Source organism: Mus musculus, chromosome 2, assembly GCF_000001635.26.
Source record: "Mus musculus strain C57BL/6J chromosome 2, GRCm38.p6 C57BL/6J".
NCBI classification, from domain to species: Eukaryota; Metazoa; Chordata; class Mammalia; order Rodentia; family Muridae; genus Mus; species Mus musculus.
In genome coordinates this window covers 36,639,434-36,662,523 of record NC_000068.7, presented here as the reverse complement: position 1 = coordinate 36,662,523, position 23,090 = coordinate 36,639,434, and the positions used below count along the sequence as shown (strand labels likewise).

Sequence of the window (23,090 nt, the reverse complement as noted above, 5' to 3'; positions counted from 1 at the left end):
GAAACAAGAAGAACTATTCAAAGAACCAACCAAACGAGGAGCTGGTTCTTTGAGAAAATGAACAATATAGATAAACACTTAGCCAGACTCACTAGAGGGCACAGGGAAAGCATCCTAATTGAAAAAATGAGAAATGAAAGTAGAGACATAACAACAGATCCTGAAGAAATCCAAGACACCATCAGATCCTTCTACAGAAGGCTATACTCAACAAAACTGGAGAAACTGGATGAAATGGACAAGTTACTAGACAGAAATCAGGTACCCAAGTTAAATCAAGATCAGGTTAATGATCTAAACAGTCCTATATTCCCTAAAGAAAAAAAGCAGTCATTAATAGTCTCCCAACCAAAAAAAGCCCAGGACCAGATAGGTTTAGTGCAGAGTTCTATCAGACCTTCAAAGAAGATCTAATCCCAGTTCTTCACAAACTATTCCACAAAATAGAAGCAGCAGGTACTCTACCCAATGCATCCAATGAAGCCACAACTACTCTGATACCTAAACCACAAAAAGACCCAACAGAGATAGAGAACTTCAAACCAATTTCCCTCATGAATATCGATGCAAAAATCCTCAATAAAGTTCTCACTAACTGAATCCAAGAACACATCAAAACAATCATCCATCCTGACCAAGTTGGTTTCATCCCAGGGATGCAGGAATGATTCAATATACGGAAATCCATCAATGTAATCCAGTATATAAACAAACTCAAAAACCACATGATCATCTCCTTAGATAAAAGAACCTCTGGTGGAATCACCATGCCTGACCTAAAGTACTACAGAGCAATTGTGATAAAAATTGCATGGTATTGATATAGCAACATAAAAGTAGACCAATGGAACAGAATTGAAGACCCAGAGATGAATCCACACACCTATGGTCCCTTGATCTTTGACAAGGGAGCTAAAACAATCCAGTGGAAAAAAAGACAGCATTTTCAACAAATGGTGCTGGCATAACTGGCGGTTATCAAGTAGAAGAATGAGAATTGTTCCATTCCTATCTCCTTGTACTAAGGTCAAATCAAAGTGGATTAAGGAACTCCACATAAAATCAGAGACACTGAAACTTATAGAGGAGAAAGTTTGGAAATGCCTCGAAGATATGGGTACAGGGGAACAAGTACTGAATAGAACAGCAATGGCTTGTGCTGTATAATCGAGAATCTATAAAAGGGACCTCATAAAGTTGCAAAGCTTCTGCAAAGCAAAAGACACCGTCAATAAGACAAAAAGACCACCAACAGATTGGGAAAGGATCTTTACCTATCCTAAATCAGATAGGGGACTAATTTCCAATATATATATAAAGAACTCAAGAAGGTGGACTCCAGAAAATTAAGTAACCCCATTAATAAAAGGGGCTCAGAACTAAACAAAGAATTCTCACCTGAGGAATAGCGAATGGCTGAGAAGCATCTGAAAAAATGTTCAACATCCTTAATCATCAGGGAAATGCAAATCAAAACAACCCTGAGATTCTACCTTACACCAGTCAGAATGGCTAAGATCAAAAATTCAGGTGACAGCAGATGCTGGCGAGGATGTGGAGAAAGAGGAACACTCCTCCACTGTTGGTGGGATTGCAAGCTTGTACAACCACTCTAGAAATCAGTCTGGTGGTTCCTCAGAAAATTGGACAGAGTACTACCGGAGGATCCCGCAATACCTCTCCTGGGCATATATCCAGAAGATGTTCCAACCGGTAAGAAGGACACATGCTCCACTATGTTCCTAGCAGCCTTATTTATAATAGCCAGAAGCTGGAAAGAACCCAGATGCCCCTCAACAGAGGAATGGATACAGAAAATGTGGTACATTTACACAATGGAGTACTACTCAGCTATTAAAAAGAACGAATTTATGAAATTCCTAGGCAAATGGTTGGACCTGGAGGGCATCATCCTGAATGAGGTAACCCAATCACAAAAGAACTCACATAATATGTACTCACTGATAAGCGGATATTAGCCCAGAAACTTAGAATACCCAAGATATAAGATACAATTTGCAAAACACATGAAAGTCAAGAAAGTCAAGAAAAATGAAGACCAAAGTGTGGACACTTTGCCCCTTATTAGAATTGGGAATTGGGAACAAAACACCCATGGAAGGAGTTACAGAGTCAAAGTTTGGAGCTGAGACGAAAGGATGGACCATCTAGAAACTGCCATATCTGGGGATCCATCCCATAATCAGCTTCCAAACGCTGACACCATTGCATACACTAGCAAGATTTTGCTGAAAGGACCCAGATATAGATGTCTCTTGTGAGACTATGCTGGGGCGTAGCAAACACAGAAGTGGATTCTCACAGTCACCCTTTGGATGGATCACAGGGCCCCCATTGGAGGAGCTGGAGAAAGTACTCAAGGAGCTAAAGGGATCTGCAACCCTATAGGTGGAACAACAATATGAACTAACCAGTACCCCCCAGAGCTCGTGTCTCTAGCTGCATATGAATCAGAAGTTGGTCTAGTTGGCCATCAGTGGAAAGAGTGGCCCATTCGGCGTGCAAACTTTATATGCCTCAGTACAGGGGAAAGCCAGGTCCAAGAACTGTGAGTGCAAGGGTGGGGGAGTGGGTGGGGGAGTATATGGGGGACTTTTGGGATAGCATTGGAAATGTAAATGAGATAAATGCCAAATTTAAAAAAAAGCACTTAACAAATTAAAAAAAAAAGAAGCCAAGAGTTTAAATCTTCCAGTGTATACTGTTTTCTAAATAGAAATATTTTATTAGCTAATGCCTCTCAAGGGAAGTTTACTTTAAATCCTTGCTCTCACCAAAAGATTCAGAGGCAATATCTTTTTATTACTTAGGGTTTTAGTTTACTACAGAAAGCTTTGCAGAAAATAAAGAAAGCTTTTATAATTGTTATTAATTATAATCAATAGTAATTACATATTAGCTGTGCCCACAACAATTCTTTGGCAAGAGAAAACATTATCGTAAAGTTGGCCCATGCAGAGTCAACTTGCTGCTGGCTACTGTGAGGCAGGGCCTTCGGTTTTCTGGCCAACAACATATTGGGCTGCCTTCAGCCTCTTCTGCCTGAGAGGAAGGCCAAGGGTAAACAAGGCCGAGGTGGCTTTCACCTCAAAACACAGTTTCAACATCTTATTAGAACCACTGTGGTACTAATAAAGAATTGTAAAGTATATTCGTGTATTTTAGAAAATCTATAACAAAAATTGTGTCTTAAAAACATGACTGTCTGTACTGTGTTCATAACAACAATTAAATTGATTATTACAGAATATTATTAATTGATCTATTACATATCATCATTTTAAATAATAATAGATAAGTTAAAAAGTGCCTTTATACATGCTTTTGTATCTTCTATAAATTCATGCATGCATACATCCCAATTATTGTGTTTGAAAACAACCCCTCTATGGGGAATAAGTACATGTAAATTAGATCACATGCTTATTCTTTGAGTTTCCCCTTGTTTCAGCACAGATAAATTAGTTGTGTGCTGTAGATGGTGTTTTAAAATGCTGAACAATCAAACCTTAATTTGTATATTAATAATCAATGCTATATCTCAGAGTTCACAATTGCTTAAGATTGTTCATCCCTCAGATGCTATTAATTCTCAAATTTGCAATTGCTTATGTGTATACAACTCATAGAAAAAATGCTGTCCTTTTAAGAAGGCAGTTTTTAGACATTTAATAAATTGTACTAGATTGCCTGGACATCTTAAAACAATGCCAGGCTAGATTTATATCTCAGGTGTTCTATAGGTTGTACATATAAGATAAATTGGATATATAACCTCGTTCTTTTTATATTCAAAACAGTTATGGTTTAAGATAATATTTTGGTATTCTTAAAAATTGTGCATGTATAATTCTTTCCTCTTAGTGTCCCCAGTTACTACTTGTTTCCACATAATAGTGTTAATTCTTGAGGACTTTTACTTAATAAATTGCTACAAATAAATACTCTTATTTCTAGTTAATAAATAAATAAATTATGCACATCTGACTATTAACTTTTCAAGCGTTCTAGTTATAACCGCTCCTTAAGAGAAACAACTGAATGTGCAATTAGTCACTGCCCTTGTTACATTAATACAGTCAAGTATTTGAAATGTTTTGTCAACAAGTTATTAATTCTAAGGACAAGACATTGTGAAACTTTAAAACTTTAACTTCTTAAAAGACAAAGAAGGGGGAAATTATATCCCCGTACATATTATTTAGTGCATTCCCATGCACACTATTTAAATCATACTTTTATTTTAGAATTTTGAAGTTTGGATGTCAAAGAATTTAATAAATGCTTTATAGTATCTTAAAAGGATCTACTTATTGTCATATGGTTTGATCCTAAACAGCTACTTTATTAGGGAAGGGAAAAACATAAGTTCTCTCCACAGAACGCTGCAAAAGCATGATGGTTAATTTGTGTGACAGGCTGCCAGGTGAGTTGACTCAGTACCCTGATTGAAGTGACAAGGAAGCTAAATTGGATACATGTTTTTGATCCATCCTTGCTTGCCATTTTTCCAGTTTGGACTAGTGAAGCTGACTTGCTTCAAGCCTTTTAACTTAATGGCGAAAAGAACATCAGAGACTGTATATTCTGACTTAGTAAGATTAGTCATTTAATAGAGTCATAATGATTTTTCTCTTTTCTTCAATGTGACCAGTTATTCTAACTCAATCTTGGACTGATCTAATATTTAGTCCAATATTAGAAATTCCTATTGTAGATAGCTAAAATACTTAATTACCTAGCAAAGTTAAGTCAGAGCACAGCCTACACTTCCACAGAAGCTATGGTCTTCCTGCAATTCTCAGAGCCAGCCAGCCCACTAGGAGGCCGGAGACTGAGCTTGAGCCTTGCTAATTTGCAACTGAATAAAGTACCTGGACTTTCCCAAAAGAATCTTTGAATTGTCACTTTTCACTGTCTGGATTCTGTTTTTCAAGCAGGTCAATCAACACCTTCAGCCTGACTGCAGCTGGCATGCATCCCCACCCCCAAGACCATGCAGGTGGCAGCTACTAATTTTTATTCTAAAAACATTCCAGCACATATTGTGGCTTTTTAGTCTGATTTGGGATTAAGGTTTGCTATTAGGGCTAGAAAGGCAGAAATTTCAGATAGTAGAAGACTGTTATTTTTATTCTGATAAGACAGGCTTAGTCTCTTAGCTGGTCTCCAGTTTTCCACCCTTGCTGCAAATGCAAGGTCCCCTTGGTTCCTCAGGCTGTGGAGATATTAGGGATGAGAAGGGTGACCTCCAGCTCCTAATATAGCCTAAAAGCCACAAATTGTGGTGTTACAAGTGGCACAATTCTTGTAGAGGCCTTGCTGAACCTGAGGTTGACAATTCTCCCTTGGGAGCTGCACAGTACTCAGAACTGTGCATGCTGGTTCATGATAATATGAACTAGCATGGGTACGAGGCTAAGCACTGCAGGGGAAGGTCCAACTTGACCATTTCTGAGTTCCCTGAGAGACACACCCGGTTTGGATGGAGGTTGGTATCTAGTTCCAGTTACAACCAAGAGTATCTTTCTAAGGCCCTGCCTCCCCTCCCCAAAAGATACCAAGAGCCATGATTGTGGGTCGTGACAGCACCCATGGGAGGAATCGGGTCAATGCTTCCCCAGCCATGGTTAATGCCTGTTCATCCAAGGATGAGAAGATCATTTGATCACCTCAGTTAAGTGTGGCCTTATTAAATTTAATTCCAAAGGGGGAAGAAAGGTTGGAGACTGTACTGTGAAAAGGCAAGCCCTTCACAGCCTCCCACCCTTTCAAGCCAAATGGCCTTGTGCTAAGGAGCCAGTTGTTACCCCCTCCTCTCTTTTCCCTGCCTGTCACCCAAGGCTGTTAAGGAGCATCCACGTAGTCTCCTTTAGTGTTATCTTACTATAGTGCCTTTTAATATTGAATCCTGATACAGTTAAGTACTCGCCAGAGTTTCAATGTCCTAGTAGAACGTGAAGCTGACAACTTGGAATTCAGTAGAAATTCTACAAGGAAGTTACCTATTCATCAACTAATTTAACATTACAAAGGACAGAGCCAACAGCTCAGGGCTAGTCTGCAAAATGTTTACTTGGACAGAAAGGACAGTCTTAACCAAATAAGGCTTTACCATGAGAAAAGTTAGGGAATCCCACTGAGGCAGGTTTCTTCATTAGGCCCTAAGGATTTAGGCAGAACTATAGAGCATAAATAAATTTTATGCCTCAGCCCAGCCTTTCTTTTTTATATTAACAACAGGGAGGAGATGTAACCTCCCCCCCCCCCCAGCCTGAAATCTGGCTGATCAGGTTTGACTGCTATCACCAGGAGATCATTAAGGGTGGAGTCTGCCACCCTATCATTATGCCACTCCCACTGCTGCTCCTGCTGCCTAGCCAGAGTACACATGTGGTCACCTGCAACTGGACTCCAAGAATGATTTGGTGGGAATGGTCCCCTTCCCCTTCTTCATAACCCCATGTCTCCGAATATTAAAATTGAGCTTTGATCAGAATCCCTTGACATAGCTCCATCCTTTCTAGCTCTGCCTAGTTACCTCTTTTCTTCCAGATTCCAAGATGCCATCCAGGCTCAAACCCGGCCATGTGAGCCGCTGGTCAGCCTCAACAATATCCAACAATGGAAATATCTTCAGTTCATGGATCATTAGGATTAACATAGTGAAAATGACCATCCAAAAGCAAGCAATTTTCAGATTCAATGCAAATCACATAAAAATTGCTACATAATTGTTTTCAGAACTTGACAGAGCAATACTAAAGGTCATATGGAAAAACAAAAACAAACAAACAAACAAACAAAAAACCAGGAGAGCCTAAACAATCAGAACCATAAAAGAACTTTCAGAGGTGTGACCATTCCTGACCTCAGAGCAATAGTAGCAAAAACTGAAAGATATTGATATAGGAACGGACATGTTGATGAATGTAATCAAATAGAAGTCCCAGAAATATAAACCCATACATCTAGGGACACTTTCTTTTTTGTTTCTTTGTTTCTTTGACGAAAATGGCACAACCACAGAATGAAAAATGAAAGCATCTCCAACTAAAGTTCCTGGTCTAAATAGCTGTCTGTATGTAGAAAACTGTAGATCTTGGGTCTGAAGGTCCCCAGAGGACTTTCAATGCTGCAGGCACTCTAACATACCCAGGATCTTGAGATCGCTGGTGAGTGGAATGCAACATCTGTTCCAAAAACCCAAAGGATCCTGTGCTAGCAGGAACAGGGACAAAAATACCTGCCCAACCAGTGGTTGGGGTTAGTTCGAGCAGGCGCCAGCCCTGCACCATCTAGGGCCCGAACTCAGTGGAGGGTCCCAAGGTCCCCAGAGGACTCTGAATGCTTGGAGGCACACTAACACACTCAGGATGTTGAGATTGCTGGTGAGTCAAATGCAACATCTGTTCCAAAAATCTCAGAGGGTCTTGTGCTAGCAGGAACAGTGATAAAGGACAAAGGCAGGATCTAGCACACCCAGAAGCTTGGGATCACTGAGACCTGTCTATGCAAGAGAGCACATGGGTGGCTGAAGCAACAGAGCTTCTTGGACAGGGCCCATTCAGGACTTTATTGTCAGCCAAGAGGCAGAGCTGAAACTCAGACTCCTGGGCACCTTCCTTGCCAGAGAAGAGTCTGCCTCCAGGAAGGGCTCTGACCCCAGGACTCAGGAGGTGGATATGAGTTCCAGACTTCTGTGCACCTTCCCTGCAAAAAGAGAGCTTGTCTGCAGAGAGTGCTCAGACCACTGGGACTCAGGAGAGAGTTGGACTCCCAGGAGTGCTGACAGAGGCTAATGAATAACAGGAGGAACAAGCTCCAGCCAGAGAAAGCTAGAACATCTAATACCAGAGATTACAAGATGGTAAAAGGCAAATGTAAGACTCTAACTAACAGAAACCAAGACCACTAGGCATCATTAGAACCCAGTATACCCACCACAGAGAGTCCTGGATACCCCAACATACCCAAAAAGGAAGATATAGATTTAAAATTATATCTCATGATGATGGTAGAGGATTTTAAAAAGGGCATTGATAACTCACAAAAGGAAATACAAGAGAATACTGCTAAACAGGTAGAAGTCGTTAAGAAAGAAACATAAAAAAATCTCTTAAAGAATTACAGGGAAAGACAACCAAACAGGTGATGGAATTGAACAAAACCATGCAAGATCTAAAAATGGAAGTAGAAACAATGAAGAAAACCCAAAGGGATACAACTCTGGAGATAGAAACCCTAGGAAAAAAATCAGGAACCATGGATGCGAGCACCAGCAACAGACTACAAGAGATGGAAGAGAGATTCTCGGGTGTAGAAGATTCCATAGAAAAGATGGACACAACAATCAAAGAAGATGCAAAATACAAAAAGATCTTAACCCAAAACATCCAGGAAATCCAGGACACAATGAGAAAACCAAACCAAAGGATAATAGGTATAGATGAGAATGAAGATTTTCAACTTTAAGCGCCAGCAAATATCTTCAACAAAATTATAGAAAAAAAAACTTTCTTAAACTAAAGAAAGATATGCGCATGAACACACAAGAAGAATACAAAACTCTAAATAGACTGGACCAGAAAAGAAATTCCTCCTGACACATAATAATCAGAACAACAAGTGCACTAAATAAAGATAGAATATTAAAAGCAGTAAGATTAAAAAAAAAAAAAAAGGTCAAGTAACATATAAAGGCAGACCTATTAGAATTACCCCAGACTTCTCACCAGACTATGAAAGCCAGAAGATCCTGGACAGATGATATAAATATCATAAGAGAACACAAGTGCCAACCCATATTACTATACCCAACAAAACTCTCAATTACCATAGATGGAGAGAGCAAAGTATTCCATGACAAAATCAAATTAACACAATATCTTTCCACAAATCCAAACTTTCAAAGAATAATAAAGAGAAAACACCAACACAAGGATGCAAACTACGCCCTTGAAAAAGCAAGAAAGTAATCCTTTGAAAAACCTAAAAGAAGACAGGTGCAAGAACAGAATCCCAACTCTAACAACAAAAATAATAGGAAGCAATAATTACTTTTCCTTAATATCTCTTAATATCAATGGACCCAGTTCCCTAATAAAAAGACATAGACTAACAGACTGGCTACATGAACAGGACTCAATTTTTTGCTGCTAACAGGAAACCCACCTCAGGGAAAAAGACAGACAGTACCTCAGAGTAAAAGGCTGGAAAATAATTTTCCAAGCAAACGGTCCAAAGAAACAAGCTGGTGTAGCCATTCTAATATTGAATAAAATTGACTTCCAACCCGAAGTTATCAAAAAAGATTAGGAGGGGCACTTCATACTCATCAAAGGTAAAATCTTCCAAGATGAACTATCAATTCTGAATATCTATGCTCCAAATGTAAGGGCAACCACATTCATTAAAGAAACTTTAGTAAAGCTCAAAGCACACATTGCACCTCATACAATAATAGTGGGAGACTTTAACACCCCACTCTCACCAATGGACATATCCTGGAAACAGAAACTAAACAGAGACCCATTGAAACAAACAGAAGTTATGAAACAAATGGATTTAACTGATATCTACAGAACATTTTATCTTAAACAAAAGTATATACCTTCTTCTCAGCACCTCATGGTACCTTCTCCAAATTGCCCATATAATTGGTCAAAAAACAGCCCTCAACAGATACAAAAATATTGAAATGATCACCTGCTTCCTGTCAGATCACAAGAGTCTAAGGCTGATCTTCAATAACAAGATAAATAGTAGAAAGCTAACATTCACATGGAAAATGAAGAACACTCTACTTAATAATACCATGGTCAAAGAAGAAATAAAGAAATTAAAGACTTTTTAGAGTTTAATGAAAATGAAGCTACAACATACCCAAACTTATGGGACACAATTAAAGTATCCGTAAGAGGAAAACTCATAGCTCTGAGTGCCTCCAAAAAGAAACTCTAGAGAGCACACACTTGGAGCTTGACAGCACACTTCAAAGATCTATATCAAAAGAAAGCAAATTCATCAAAGACAAGTAGAAGTCAGAAAATAATCAAACTCAGGGATAAAATCAACCATGTGGAAACAAATAGAACTATTCAAAGAATCAACCAAACCAGAAGCTAGTTCTTTGAGAAAATCAACAAGATAGATAACCCCTTAGCCAGACTAACTAGAGGGCACAGAGACAGTATCCTAATTAACAAAATCAGAAATAAAAAGGGAGACATAACAACAGAACCTCAGGAAATTCAAAACATCATCAGATCCTACTACAAAAGGATGTACTAAACAAAACTGGAAAACCTGGATAAAGTAGACAATTTTTTATACAGATACCAAGTACCAAAGTTAAATCAGGATCATACCTGATTAACATTCAAAACAGTCCCATTTCCCCTAAAGAAATAGAAGCCGTCATTAATAGTCTCCCAACGAAAAAAAGCCCAGGACCACAAGGGGTTCTATCAGGCCTTCAAAGAAGACCTAATTCCAATTCTCCTCAAACTATTCCACAAAATAGAAACAGAAAGTTCTCTACCCAATTCATTCTATGAAGCCACATTTACTCTGATACCTAAACCGCATAAAGACCCACAAAGAAAGAGTATTTCAGACCAATTTCTCTTCTGAATATCTAAGCAAAAATACTCAATAAAATCCTTGCAAACCGAATCCAAGAACACATCAAAATGATCATCCATCATGATCAAGTAGGCTTCATCCAAGGGATGCAGGGATGGTTTAATATATGGAAATCCATCAACGTAATCCACTATATAAACAAAGTCAAATACACCACGTGATCATCTCCTTAGATGCTGAGAAACCATTTGACAAAATGCAACACCCATTCATGAAAAAAGACTTGGAAAGATCAGAAATCCAAGGCCCATACCTAAACATAATAAAAGCAATATACAGCAAACCAATAGACAACAACAAACCAATGCCCTCTTTCAACCTACCTATGGAATATAGTACTTGAAATCCTAGCTAGAGCAATTAGACAACAAAAGGAGATGAAGGGGATACAAATTGGAAAGGTAGAGGTCAAAATATCACTATTGCAGATGATATGATAGTATATATAAGTGACCCTAAAAATTCCACCAGAGAACTCCTAAACCTGATAAACAGCTTCAGTGAAGTAGCTATATATAATATTAACTCAAAAAAATCAGTGGCTTTTCTCTACACAAAGGATAAACAGGGTGAGAAAGAAATTAAGGAAACAACACCCTTCACAATAGTCACTAATAATATAAAATACTTGGTGTGACTCTAACTAATGAAGTGAAAGATATATATGATAAGAACTTCAAGTGTCTGAAGAAAAAAAATCACAGATCTCAGTAGATGGAAAAATCCCCCTTGCTCAAGGATCAATATATTAAAAATGGCTATCTTGCCAAAACTAATCTGCAGATTCAATGCAATCTTTATGAAAATTCCATCTTAATTCTTCACCGAATTAGAAAGGGCAATTTGCAAATTCATCTGGAAAAAAAAAACCTAGGAAAACAAAAGCTATTCTCAATGATAAAAGAACCTCTGGTGGCATCACCATGCCTGACCTCAAGCTGTACTACAGAGCAATTGTGGTAAAATCTGCATTGTTCTGGTACAGAGACAGACAGATTGAGCAATGGAATAGACTGAAGACCCAGAAATGAACCCACACATCTATAGTTACTTGTTCTTTGAAAAGGGGCTAAAACCATCCAGTGGGGGGAAAAAACAGCATTTTCAATAAATGGTACTGGCACAACTGGCAGTTATCATGTAGAAGAAGACAAATTAATCCATTCTCATCTCCTTTTATTAAGCTCAAGTGTAAGTGGATCAAGGAACTCCACATACAAATGGAGGCACTGAAAGTTATTATCTAGGAGAAAGTAGGGGAAAATTTCGAAGATATGTGAACAGGGGTAAAATTCCTGAACAGTACAGCAATGGCTTTTGCTGTAAGATCGAGAATTGACAAATGGGATCTCATAAAATTGCAAAGCTTTTGTAAGGCAAAAGACACTGTCAATAAGACAAAAAGGCCACCAATAGATTGGGAAAGGATATTTACCAATCCTAAATCAGATAAGGGACTAATATCAAATATATATAAAAAACTCAAGAAGGTGGACTCCAGAAAATCAAATAACCCCATTAAAAAATGTGGCTCAGAGCTAAACAAAGAATTCTCACCTGAGGAATACCGAATGGCAGAGAAGCACCTGAAAAAATGTTCAGCATCCTTAATCATCAGGGAAATGCAAATCAAAACAACCCTGAGATTCCACCTCACACCAGTCAGAATGGCTAAGATCAAAAATTTAGGTGACATCAGATGCTGTCAAGTATGTGGAGAAAGAGAACCACTCCTCCATTGTTGGTGGTATTGCAAGCTTGTACAACCACTCTGGTAATCAGTCTGGCATTTCCTCAGAAAATTGGACATAGTACTACTGGAAGATCCAGCAATTCATCTCCTGGGCATATACCCAGAAGATGTTCTAACTGGTAATAAGGACACATGCTCCACTATGTTCATAGCAGCCTTTGTATAATAGCCAGAAGGTGGAAAGAACCCAGATGTCCCTCAACAGAGGAACGGATACAGAAAATGTGATACATTTATACAATGGAGTACTACTCAGAAATTAAAAACAATGAATTTATGACATTCATAGGCAAATGAATGCATCTGGAGGATATCATCCTGAGTGAGGTAAGCCAATCACAAAAGAACACACATGATATGCACTCACTGATGTTGTGTCTGGCCAGCAGATCACAGATCTGGGTTCTAGTCTGAAAAGGCATCTTAGAAACCTGGAAGAGAAGAGGGGCTAGGCAGCATGAGATAAAGACTGAACCAAAACAAGGCTCTGCTCAAGGTTCAATTTTACTATTCCGACACTCCGTTATGAAGGAGTGGGAGGGGCCCAATTCCCGCCAAATAATCTAGGAGTAAGGTTGCAGGTGAACACGTAATGGCTTTGGAACAGCAAAGCAGCAGGTTCGAGCTGTGGGTGTGGCAGAACGATTGAGTGGCAAGCTCCACCCCCGAGCAAACAGGTTTCAGGCTCAGGGAGGTTACACACTGATAAGTGGATATTATCCCAGAAACTTAGAATATCCAAGATACAATTTGTAAAACACATGAAACTCAAGAAGGAAGACCAAAATGTGGATACTTGTCTCCTTCTTAGAATGGAAGAACAAAATACCCATGGGAGAAGTTGCAGAGGAACAATTTGGAGCTGAGATAGAAGAAGGACCATCCAGAGACTGACCCACCTGGGGATCCATCCCATAAACAGCCACCAAACCCAGACACTATTGCATATGCCAACAAGATTTTGCTGACAGGACCCCGACATAGCTGTCTCTTGTGAGGCTATGCCAGTGCCTGGCAAATACAGAAGTGGACACTCTCAGTCATCTATTGGGTGGAACACATGTTCCCTAATGAAGGAGCTAGAGAAAGTACCCAAAGAGCAAAAGGGGTCTGCAAACCCTATAGGAGGAACAACAATATGAACTAACCAGAACCCCCCCTCCAGAGCCATGTCTCTAGTTGCATATGTAGCAAAGGATGGCCTAGTTATCCATCAATAGGAGAGGCCCTTAGTCTTGTGAAGATCATATGTCCCAGTAGAGGGGAATGCCAGGGTCAGGAAGTGGGAGTGGGTAGGTTGGGGAGCAGAGTGGTGGAGGTTATAGAGTTTATAGGGGGCTTTGTGGATAGCATTTGAAATGTAAATGAAGAAAATATCTAATTAAAAATAAAAAAGGAATTTATTGGGGAGCAGTACTAGATCAAGCAATGGAAGGTTCAGTTAGTACAAATGAGGCAGCAAGAATACACTCCAGTAAAGAACAGTCTGAGCTGAGCAACAACTGAGCTGCCTATGTGGAGGCTTAGATTTCTCTTCCACCTGTTATCCCCTCTCCTGTCCCCCCTCCCAGAGGGGGCATTTCTAATAATGGGGGATACCTAACAAAGAGCTTCCCCTTTCATGCAAAAATTTTATTTGAGATCAGTAGGTGAATAAAATGCAAGACTATGCATGAGATTTTAGTGCCAAGGACCTTGAAAAGTCCAGTAAGATAAAGATTAACAACATTGCACATGCTCCCTGGTAAGGAAGTTTCTTAAAAATATAAAAAATAAACAAAGAAAGAAAAAAAGAAAGAAAGAAAGAAAGAAAGAAAGAAAGAAAGAAGGAAGGAAGGAAGGAAGGAAGGAAGGAAGGAAGGAAGGAAGGAAGGAAAAGGAAGGAAGGAAAAGGAAGGAAGGAAGGAAAGAAGGAAGGAAGGAAGGAAAAGGAAGGAAGGAAGGAAGGAAGGAAGGAAGGAAGGAAGGAAGGAAGGAAGGAAAAGGAAGGAAGGAAGGAAGGAAGGAAGGAAGGAAGGAAGACAGACAGACAGGAAGGAAGGAAGGAAGGAAGAAAGAAAGAAAGAAAGAAAGAAAGAAAGAAAGAAAGAAAGGAAGGAAGGAAGGAAGGAAGGAAGGAAGGAAGGAGGAAAGGAGGAAAGGAAGAAAGAAAGGAGGAAAGGAAGAAAGGAAAGTGTAAATAGGTCCATATCTATTTCCCTGGACAAATCTTAAGCCCAAGTGGATCAAGGACCTCGACCTAAAACTGGATACACTATAACAGTAAGAGGGGAATAGCCTTGAACTCATTGATGCAGGAGGCAGCTTCTTGAACAGAACACCAATTTGTTCAAGCTCTAAGATCAACAATTGATTAATGGGATATCTTGAAACTGAAAAGCTACTTTCATGCAAAGGGTACTGTCATTCGGATTAAACAGCAACCTACACATTAGGAATGTACCTTCACCATCCCTACATTTGAAAGAGAGCTAATATCCAAAATTTATAAGGAAGCCAAGAGGTCTGTATATGCTTGTATATGCTTGGCCCAGGAAGTGGCACTATTAGTAGGTATGGCCCTTTTGGAGTATGTGTGTCAATGTGGGCATGGGGTTAAGACTCTCACCCTAGATGCCTGGAAGTGAGTATTCAGATAGCAGCCTTCAAATGAAGATGTAGAACTCTCAGCTCATCCCATATCATGCATGCCTGGATGCTGCAATGATCCTGCCTTGAAGATAATGGACTGAACCTATGAACATGCAAGCCAGCCCTAATTAAATATCCTTTTAATAAGAGTTGCCTAGGTCATGGTGTCTGTTCACTGCAGTAAAACCCTAACTAACACAGACACCAACAAGCCAAATAGCCCAATTTTAAAAGTGGACAAAGCTAAACAGAAAATTCTCAACAGAGGAATATCGTTTGCCCTACTAACATTTAAATAAATGTTCAAAGTCATTAGAAAAATGTGAATCAAACAAGTCTGAGACTCCATCTTAGTCATAAAGGCTAAGTTAAAAAACTCAAGTGATACAGTATATGCTTTATAGAATGTAGAACAAGAGGAACACTCCTATTTTGCTAGTGGGTTTGTAAAACCATTTTGGGAAACCAATTTAGCAACTTTTCAGAAAACTGGGAATAGTTCTATCTTAAGACACAGCTACACCACTTGTGATTTGAATGCTCTTGGCCCAGGGAGTGACATTACTAGGAGTTGGAGCCTGTTGGAGTAGGTGTTGCTTGTTGGAGGAAGTGTGGCACTGTGTCAGTTGGCTTTGAGAATTTCCCCCCTCCAAGGAAGCCAGTCTTGTCTTTGCCTTTCGAAAAACATGCAGAATTTACAGCTTCTATAGTGCCATGCCTGCATAAATGCTGCCATGGTTTCTGCCTTGAGGATATTATACTGAATATATGAACCCATTCCTCAGACCCAATTAAATGCTTTCCTTTATAAGTGTTAACTTGGTTATGGTGGCTGTTGAGATTTGATATGCTTGGCCAAGAAAGTGGCACTATTTTGAGGTGTGATCTTCTTGATGTAAGTGGGACCTTGTTGGAAGAATTGTGTCACTGTGGCCATAGGTTTAAGACTCTCATCATAGTTTCCTGAAAGTCAGTATTCTTCTAGCTGCTTTCAGATGAAATGTAGAATTCTCAGCACTTCCACCCCCATTTATGCCTGGATACTGCCATGCTCCTGGCCTGATGATAATGGACTGAAACTGTAAACCAATTCCAATTAAATGTTATCCTTTATAAGAGTTGTCTTGTTCATAGTGTCTGTTCATAGCAGGAAAACTCAAACAAAGGTTGTTACATCAGTGCAAATCCTAAGGCAGAAGTTGGGACCAGGAGCTAAGGTATTGCTATGATAGGCTGAACCATGCAGTTGTTTGGAGAAATGTGGATTTAGGGTCTTTGGAAAGCAGTGAGGTGTGTTCAGTTAAGCATAATAGCCCATCCTAGGAGAAACATGAAAGACATTGGTTCAGAGGGATATTTCAACTGTGCAGACCCGGCCCAAGAGGTTTCAGTGGAGATGGATTTCAGTATATGACCTAGAGACAGTTTTGTGGTTTTTTAGTGAAGAATGTGGCTGCTTTTTGCCTTTGTCTGAAGAGTCTACTTGAGGCTAATGTAAAGAGATATACATTAAGTGCTTTGAGAAAGAAGTCTCAAAAAAATCTCAGGAGAGACTTTCTTCTATGTTCAAGTCTCTTGAAGAACATTTTGATCAAGTGTAGCAAGTTTCAAAAGGAAAAGTACAAAGTGTGTGGTTCAATAAATAAAGGAGCCCTAAGAAGTAGAAAGGAGCTAAATTGTATGTTCCATGAGATTAAAAGAAAGGGAGTGTGACCTCTGGTCAAGATCACACACAGCTAAGCATATTGTTTATGTGTTTACAATTGAACAGTACTTATATCTTGTTAGACATTACTATCTGGTTATTATTTTCATTTGGATTTTTAATTTGAAATGAACTACAATAAAGAAAGTGAGGATACAGGATTTTGATCCAAGTCTTGATGAATAGTGACAATGAAAATCTTGGGTGCAGGCATGGTATTACACTCCTTTAATCCAAGAAGACACAGGGAATCATGTCTGAGAATAAATCCAGCTTGGTACAGAGCAAATTCCAAGTAAAGGCAGTTTAAGTCCAGGCATGGTGATACATGCCTTCAATCCCAACATACAGGAAACAAAGCTGTACAGATCACTAAGTTCAAGAATAGTTTAGAAAGCAAGTTCCAGGACAGCAAAGCTTAAGCAATGAAGGATGAAATGGAACAAGGGGGAAGTATTCAAGCTACAGTGAGCAGTAAAACTGGGCAGCTGAATGTGGCTCAGGCTTTAGAATCAAATTTAGAAGAGACTACAGGGACACTGATGTTGCTCAGGTACGGCTAAGAAATTAGAGATGATTAAGATGAGACCAGCATTCCTGAAGTGAAAACTCCTTGAAGTATTTTCTGAGAGCACACAGAAGTTCTCTTCCACAGATAGCCAAGGTTATACCTTCTGTGCAGGTGGCCTTGGTAATGTTTAAGAATCACCCAGGTATCACTGGCTTGGAAGAAATGAATGGATCATGGAATGCAGCTGAGACTTGGCACTGTGAGAGGCCAAGTAAGGCCATTGGTGAAGGTAAAATCTCTTTTGCAGTTGATGGCCCAGGACTGAAGGGGTCATGCAAAGAATTTGAGGCATGGCACTATGAAGGGTGCCTATGGTGGTTATAAATGAACCCTAGTTGCAGCATAAGACCACAGTGTGTTGTAGATGCTAGTACCATGGGATGATCACCAAGAATATAAGCAGCAAAGGAGTGCAATCAACCAGACCCTTAAGTGCTATAGAGAGCAGTGCTGGAGACATGACCTAAGCATGTTGGAGGAAACAATAAGAACACACATCATATGTGGGTCCCAGGCATTGGAACAAGAAAATATAAAGTTGAAGTTGTCTTGGATACCTCATTATGTAAGAGATATCAGAGATCTGGGACATCTGTTGAGAAGAGATGCTAAGAGGAAGTGGATCAAGACCAAGAAAAAGAAGTTTGTAGCAGTCATTAAAGATGAAAAGATTTCAAGATGAAAAGAGTGCTTTTACATAAGACAATGAAATACATTGCTTGGAATTTGTATAGGTGGTTTTTGTCTTTGGAAGAGAGGCAATTGCTCCCATAAAAGTTCTCTACTGTCAATCAGGGAGACTCCATCAATTCAGGATAAATACACCAAATGGAAAGGTCCAAGAATCACTAAAGGAAGAACCGAAACTCAAATACTATGTAAAAACAAAGAGCATTTATTCTGCAGAAGCAACCAGCATTCAAGGATCAGTTATCCATATTAAATGGCAACCCTGGGATGAGCTCATAGGTTTCATTTAAGGGCAGCTAGGGAAATTTTAAGGATTGTTAGGTCATTTTTAAATATATATATATATATATATATATATATATATATATATATATATATATATATATATATATATATTTGGCTAAAGGAGGAGCAGGTACATTAATTCATTTCAATTTGTTGTTCCATTACTTTTACCATTTTTGGAAATGGCTTAGAGGAATTTCAGGAATTGTCTTGCCTCGGGATGGCAATGGTCCATCTGTGTGTTTTTCCTAGAAGCCTTGCCTGCTTATTTGGGAAACTGACATCTAACCCTTGATATAAAATGTTATATAAGTTTCAGTCAGACTTTTCAGGGTTTTGGTTTTTTGGTTTTTTTTGTTTGTTTGTTTGTTTGGTTGGTTGGTTGGTTGGTTGGTTGGTTGGTTGGTTGTTTTGTTTTTTTTTTTTTTTGAGAAAATCAACAAGATAAATAAACCCTTATTCAAACCAAAAAGACAAAGAGAGAATATCCATGTTGACAAAATCAGAAATGAAAAGGGGGCACATGTAACAGACAACGAGGAAATAAAAGGGATCATTACGTCATACTTTAAAATCCAGTAATCACAAAATTGTAAAATCTAAAGAAATGAACAATTTTCTCAATATATACTGCTTGCCAAAGTTAATTAAGATCAGTTAAACAATTGAAATAATCCTATAATGTCTAAGAAAATAGAAGTAGTAATTAAGAGTCTCCCAACCAAAAATATTCAGGCTCAGATGGTTTTAATCCAGAATTCTACCACAATTTCAAAGAACAGCTCATTCCAATAATCCTTAAATTATTCAACAAAATAGAAACAGGAGAATATTGGCAAACTGTTTTTATAAGGCTGCTGTCACCATGATATACAAATCATCCATACAAAATCTCAAGAAAGGAAAAGAATTTCAGGACAATTTACCTCATGAATATTGATATAAAGCACTCTATGAAATACTAGCAAACTGAATTTAAAAACACATCAAAAAGATCATCCACCATGATCAAATAAGCTTCAACCCAGAGTCATAGTAATGGGTCAACATATAAAAATCTATCAATGTAACCCACCATTTAAAAAAGTGAAGAAATAGAAATAAACATAAGAAAAATCAGTGAGTTCTGCCCTGTCCCCTCTGCACTCCATTCTCCAAGCCACAGGTCTACCTGCATCCCTAAAGGCCTGCTGACACCTGAGATATTCAGATGAGATGGTGAAGCTCTACTCCCATACCAACTAGATCTCCCAGCAAGCCCAGCATTCATGAGGTCTACCTTTTACCATCTGATCTCCATCTTCCAGTCAACCTCTACCTGCAATTCCAGAGGCCTATAGATATCTGGGACTATTAAGTGAGATTTTTTTCCTTTTTTTTTTTGTATTAGATATTTTATTTATTTATATTACAAATGTTATCCCCTTTCTTGATTTCCCCTCTGAAAATCCACTATGCCCTCCCCATTCCCCTGCTCATCAATCCATCCACTCCCTCTTCCCTGTCCTGGCATTCCCCTAAACTGGGGCATCAAGCCTTCTCAGGACCAGGGCCTCTCTTCCCATTGATGTCCAACATGGCCATCCTCTGCTACATATGCAGCTGGATCCATGGGTCCCTCCATGTGTACTCTTTGGTTGGTGGTTTAGTCCCTGGGCACTCTGGGGGTACTGGTTAGTTCGTATTGTTGTTCCTCCTCTGGGCCTGCAAGTTTCTTCAGCTCCTTTGGTACTTTCTCTAGCTCCTCCACTGGGGACATTGTGCTCAGACCAATGCTTTATTGAGAGCATCAACTTCTGTATTTGTCAGACACTGGCAGAGCCTCTCAGGAGACAGCTATATCAGGTTCCTGTCAGCAAATCAGCAGTTCAGTTCACGGTAGGTAGCAGTGAGTGCTCAATTCAATCTCAAACACTTCATGGGTATATCAGCAATCCTGTTTTGTATAATCAGGCTAGCAAACATGAATCAGTAGAGATGATGCTACCCATCTGAGACAGTCAGGAATCAACCTCGGCACAAGTCATGAGGAGGGTCAGGGCCAGCAGGCATACCAGGAAAATTTGTTGGCTTCATCACCCACTCAGAAAAGAAGAGTCTCCTTCTTAGGATGAAAAAGCTGCACATAATCACAGCACCCCCTGGCAGCTCACGTCAAATTCTCAACATTTTGTGTGATGCCTCGGCTGACTCCACCTTCACAGTACTTTCATGCTCCATGTAGAGCATGCCTTACTCTTGTTTTTATCTTATATATAGAACAGTTTATTTTTACTTAACTTAGTAACTAGGGCCAAACACTTATCAAAAATGCAAGGAATTATGAACCACCACAAATTAAATTTTCAGAAAAATTAATAAGATTATAAATGAAATAGGAATGAAACATATGCATAGTTTGTTCAGTAGGTACAAATTTTTCATAAAAACACAAAGCATTTTTATACCTTTCACTGTGAGATGATTACAAATACTATATTGCATTCCAAAGGCTAAAATAAAAAGAATTTCATACAAAGTCATGGAAAATATTTGAATAAATTAACATTGTTTTTGAACTATTTGCATGTATGAAAATATCACATCACACCCAATAAATATCTGCCACTTTTGAATGTCAACTACAAAGCTAAAATATAAATGTAAGGGGCAGAAAAGATGACTCGCCAAAGAAGAGAATTGACTGCTCTCCCAGGTACTGAAGGTTTGATTTCTATCATCCATATAGTTGCTCACAACCTATGTAATCCTAGTTCCAGAGGATCTAATACCCTCTTCTGACAGGCAATAGACATATACATAATACACAGACATGTGAGTGATATACCAATGTAAAGTGAATGAATGAATGAATGAATGAATGAATATGAATAGAGTTACTGTAAAGAAATCAGAGTATATTATATGATAAAATATAAAAACAAATCATCAACTAAGATAACAAATAATTCTGTCATCTTCAGAGAAGAAAAGTTACAAATTTGTCTAATAAAAAGACTTGGTAATGACTATAAAAATAAGTAAACTTTTTGCAAGAAAAAGAGAGAATGAACAAATTTTGTGAGAAACCTACCCAAGATGCTGATAAGTAAGAGAGAAAGACTGACAACAAAAACTGTGGAAGGAGAATTGAGAATCTTTATGAGGAGGGAGCCTCATAAAGATTCCCTGATAGAGAACAAAGGATGAATGGGAGAAGAGAAGAAGAAAGAAAGGATGCTAAGAGGGAAGACCACACACATCATTATGAACACAGTCTCCTACCAAGGATATTTCTCAGTGCTCCTTTCATATCCCGATTCCTCAGACTATAAATAAAGGGATTCAGCATGGGTGTGACCACAGTGTACATCACAGCCACAATGGCATCCTTGTCATTAGTGTTATTAGATGAGGGAACAAAATATAGTCCAATGATGGCTCCATAGTACAAGGAAACTACGCAGAGGTGAGAGCCACATGTGGACAAGGCTTTGCAGATTCCCTTGATAGAGGGAGTCTTCAGAATGGTGACTCCAATGTGGCCATAAGAAACCAGAATGCATATAAATGGCAGGGTAATGACCACATTGCCTAAGACAAGAATAACCAATTCATTGATGGTGGTGTCTGAGCTGGACAGCTTCAACCAGTCAGAGAGGTCACAGAAGTAGTGGGGAATGGTATTGTCTCTAAAGTGAGATAGGTGAGCCAAGAGAAGGGTGCGCACAAGGGCATTGGCAATGGATAAGGCCCAGGATACAAGTACTAGAAGAACACAGAGTGTCTGACTCATAGTTTGTGAATAGTGCAGAGGGTGGCAGATGGCCACATACCTGTCATAGGCCATTGATGTAAGAAGAAAGCTATCAAGATCAGCAAATATAGCAAAAAAATATACCTGGGAAACACACCCAGTATATGAGATGGACTGACTGTGTGTCAGCATATTCACGAGCATCTTTGGAGCTGTGACCGATGAGAAAGAGATGTCTGTGAAGGCCAAGTGGCTGAGGAAGAAGTACATGGGGATGTGGAGGTGAGAGTCCAGCCTGATGAGTAGGATGATGAGCAGGTTCCCCAGCACAGTTGTCAGGTACATGGCCAGGAACAGGGCAAAGTACATGCCTTGTTCCTCTGCTCGAATGGGGAGCCCCAGGAGGATGAACTCAGACACAGTGCTCTCATTATCTCTCCTCATATTCCTTATCTTCTGCTGTGAGTTAAAGAGCAAATGGGGAAAAAACAAAATCTGATTTTGCTTACAATATTGTCAAAACATTTTATGAATCACCAGAACTAAAAACATTAGTCAAGTCCACTTAGTACATCAATTTTAATTTTAATATAGAGATTTTGTCAGAGTAATGGGATGCTGCTGGTTAGAACTGGATATGACTTGAAAACAATTGAATGTATGTTAGAGAGAAACAATGAAGCACCAGAAAAATTTTCAAACCCAGGTCCTGATTACTATGCCTGGATTTCACAAAACCATATTAAATTAAGGAATTAGTGTGTAATTGTAACCAGCCAGTAGAATACTCAACATGACTTCATTGGTTTTTTTTATTACTATTATTTCTTTTAAACTTTCTTGAGTGTATTTCCCCAATGCTGTCTTCCTATGAATCAAATCCAGATGGTGGTTCCCATGGAGCTACAATGGATCTGTGGGATACCAGAATCTGTAGAACTACCGAAAGCAGGATATGCAGGCATTCAGAGCATTAGGTGTGTGCATCTGTGTCAACAATATAGAGTACCAGTATCAGTTTTCAAGCTGCTCTGAGTTCTTCCCATAATAG

The 23,090-nt window shown here is 39.0% G+C and overlaps 1 protein-coding gene across 1 annotated transcript; it reads right to left on the bottom strand.

Annotated features, from left to right (window-relative positions):
• Window positions 1-21,547: 21,547 nt before the first annotated feature.
• Olfr345 (olfactory receptor 345) lies at window positions 21,548-22,483 on the bottom strand. The gene has a single exon (NM_146945.1). It carries the CDS (start codon window positions 22,481-22,483, stop codon window positions 21,548-21,550), a length of 936 nt encoding a protein of 311 aa, NP_667156.1.
• Window positions 22,484-23,090: the final 607 nt, after the last annotated feature.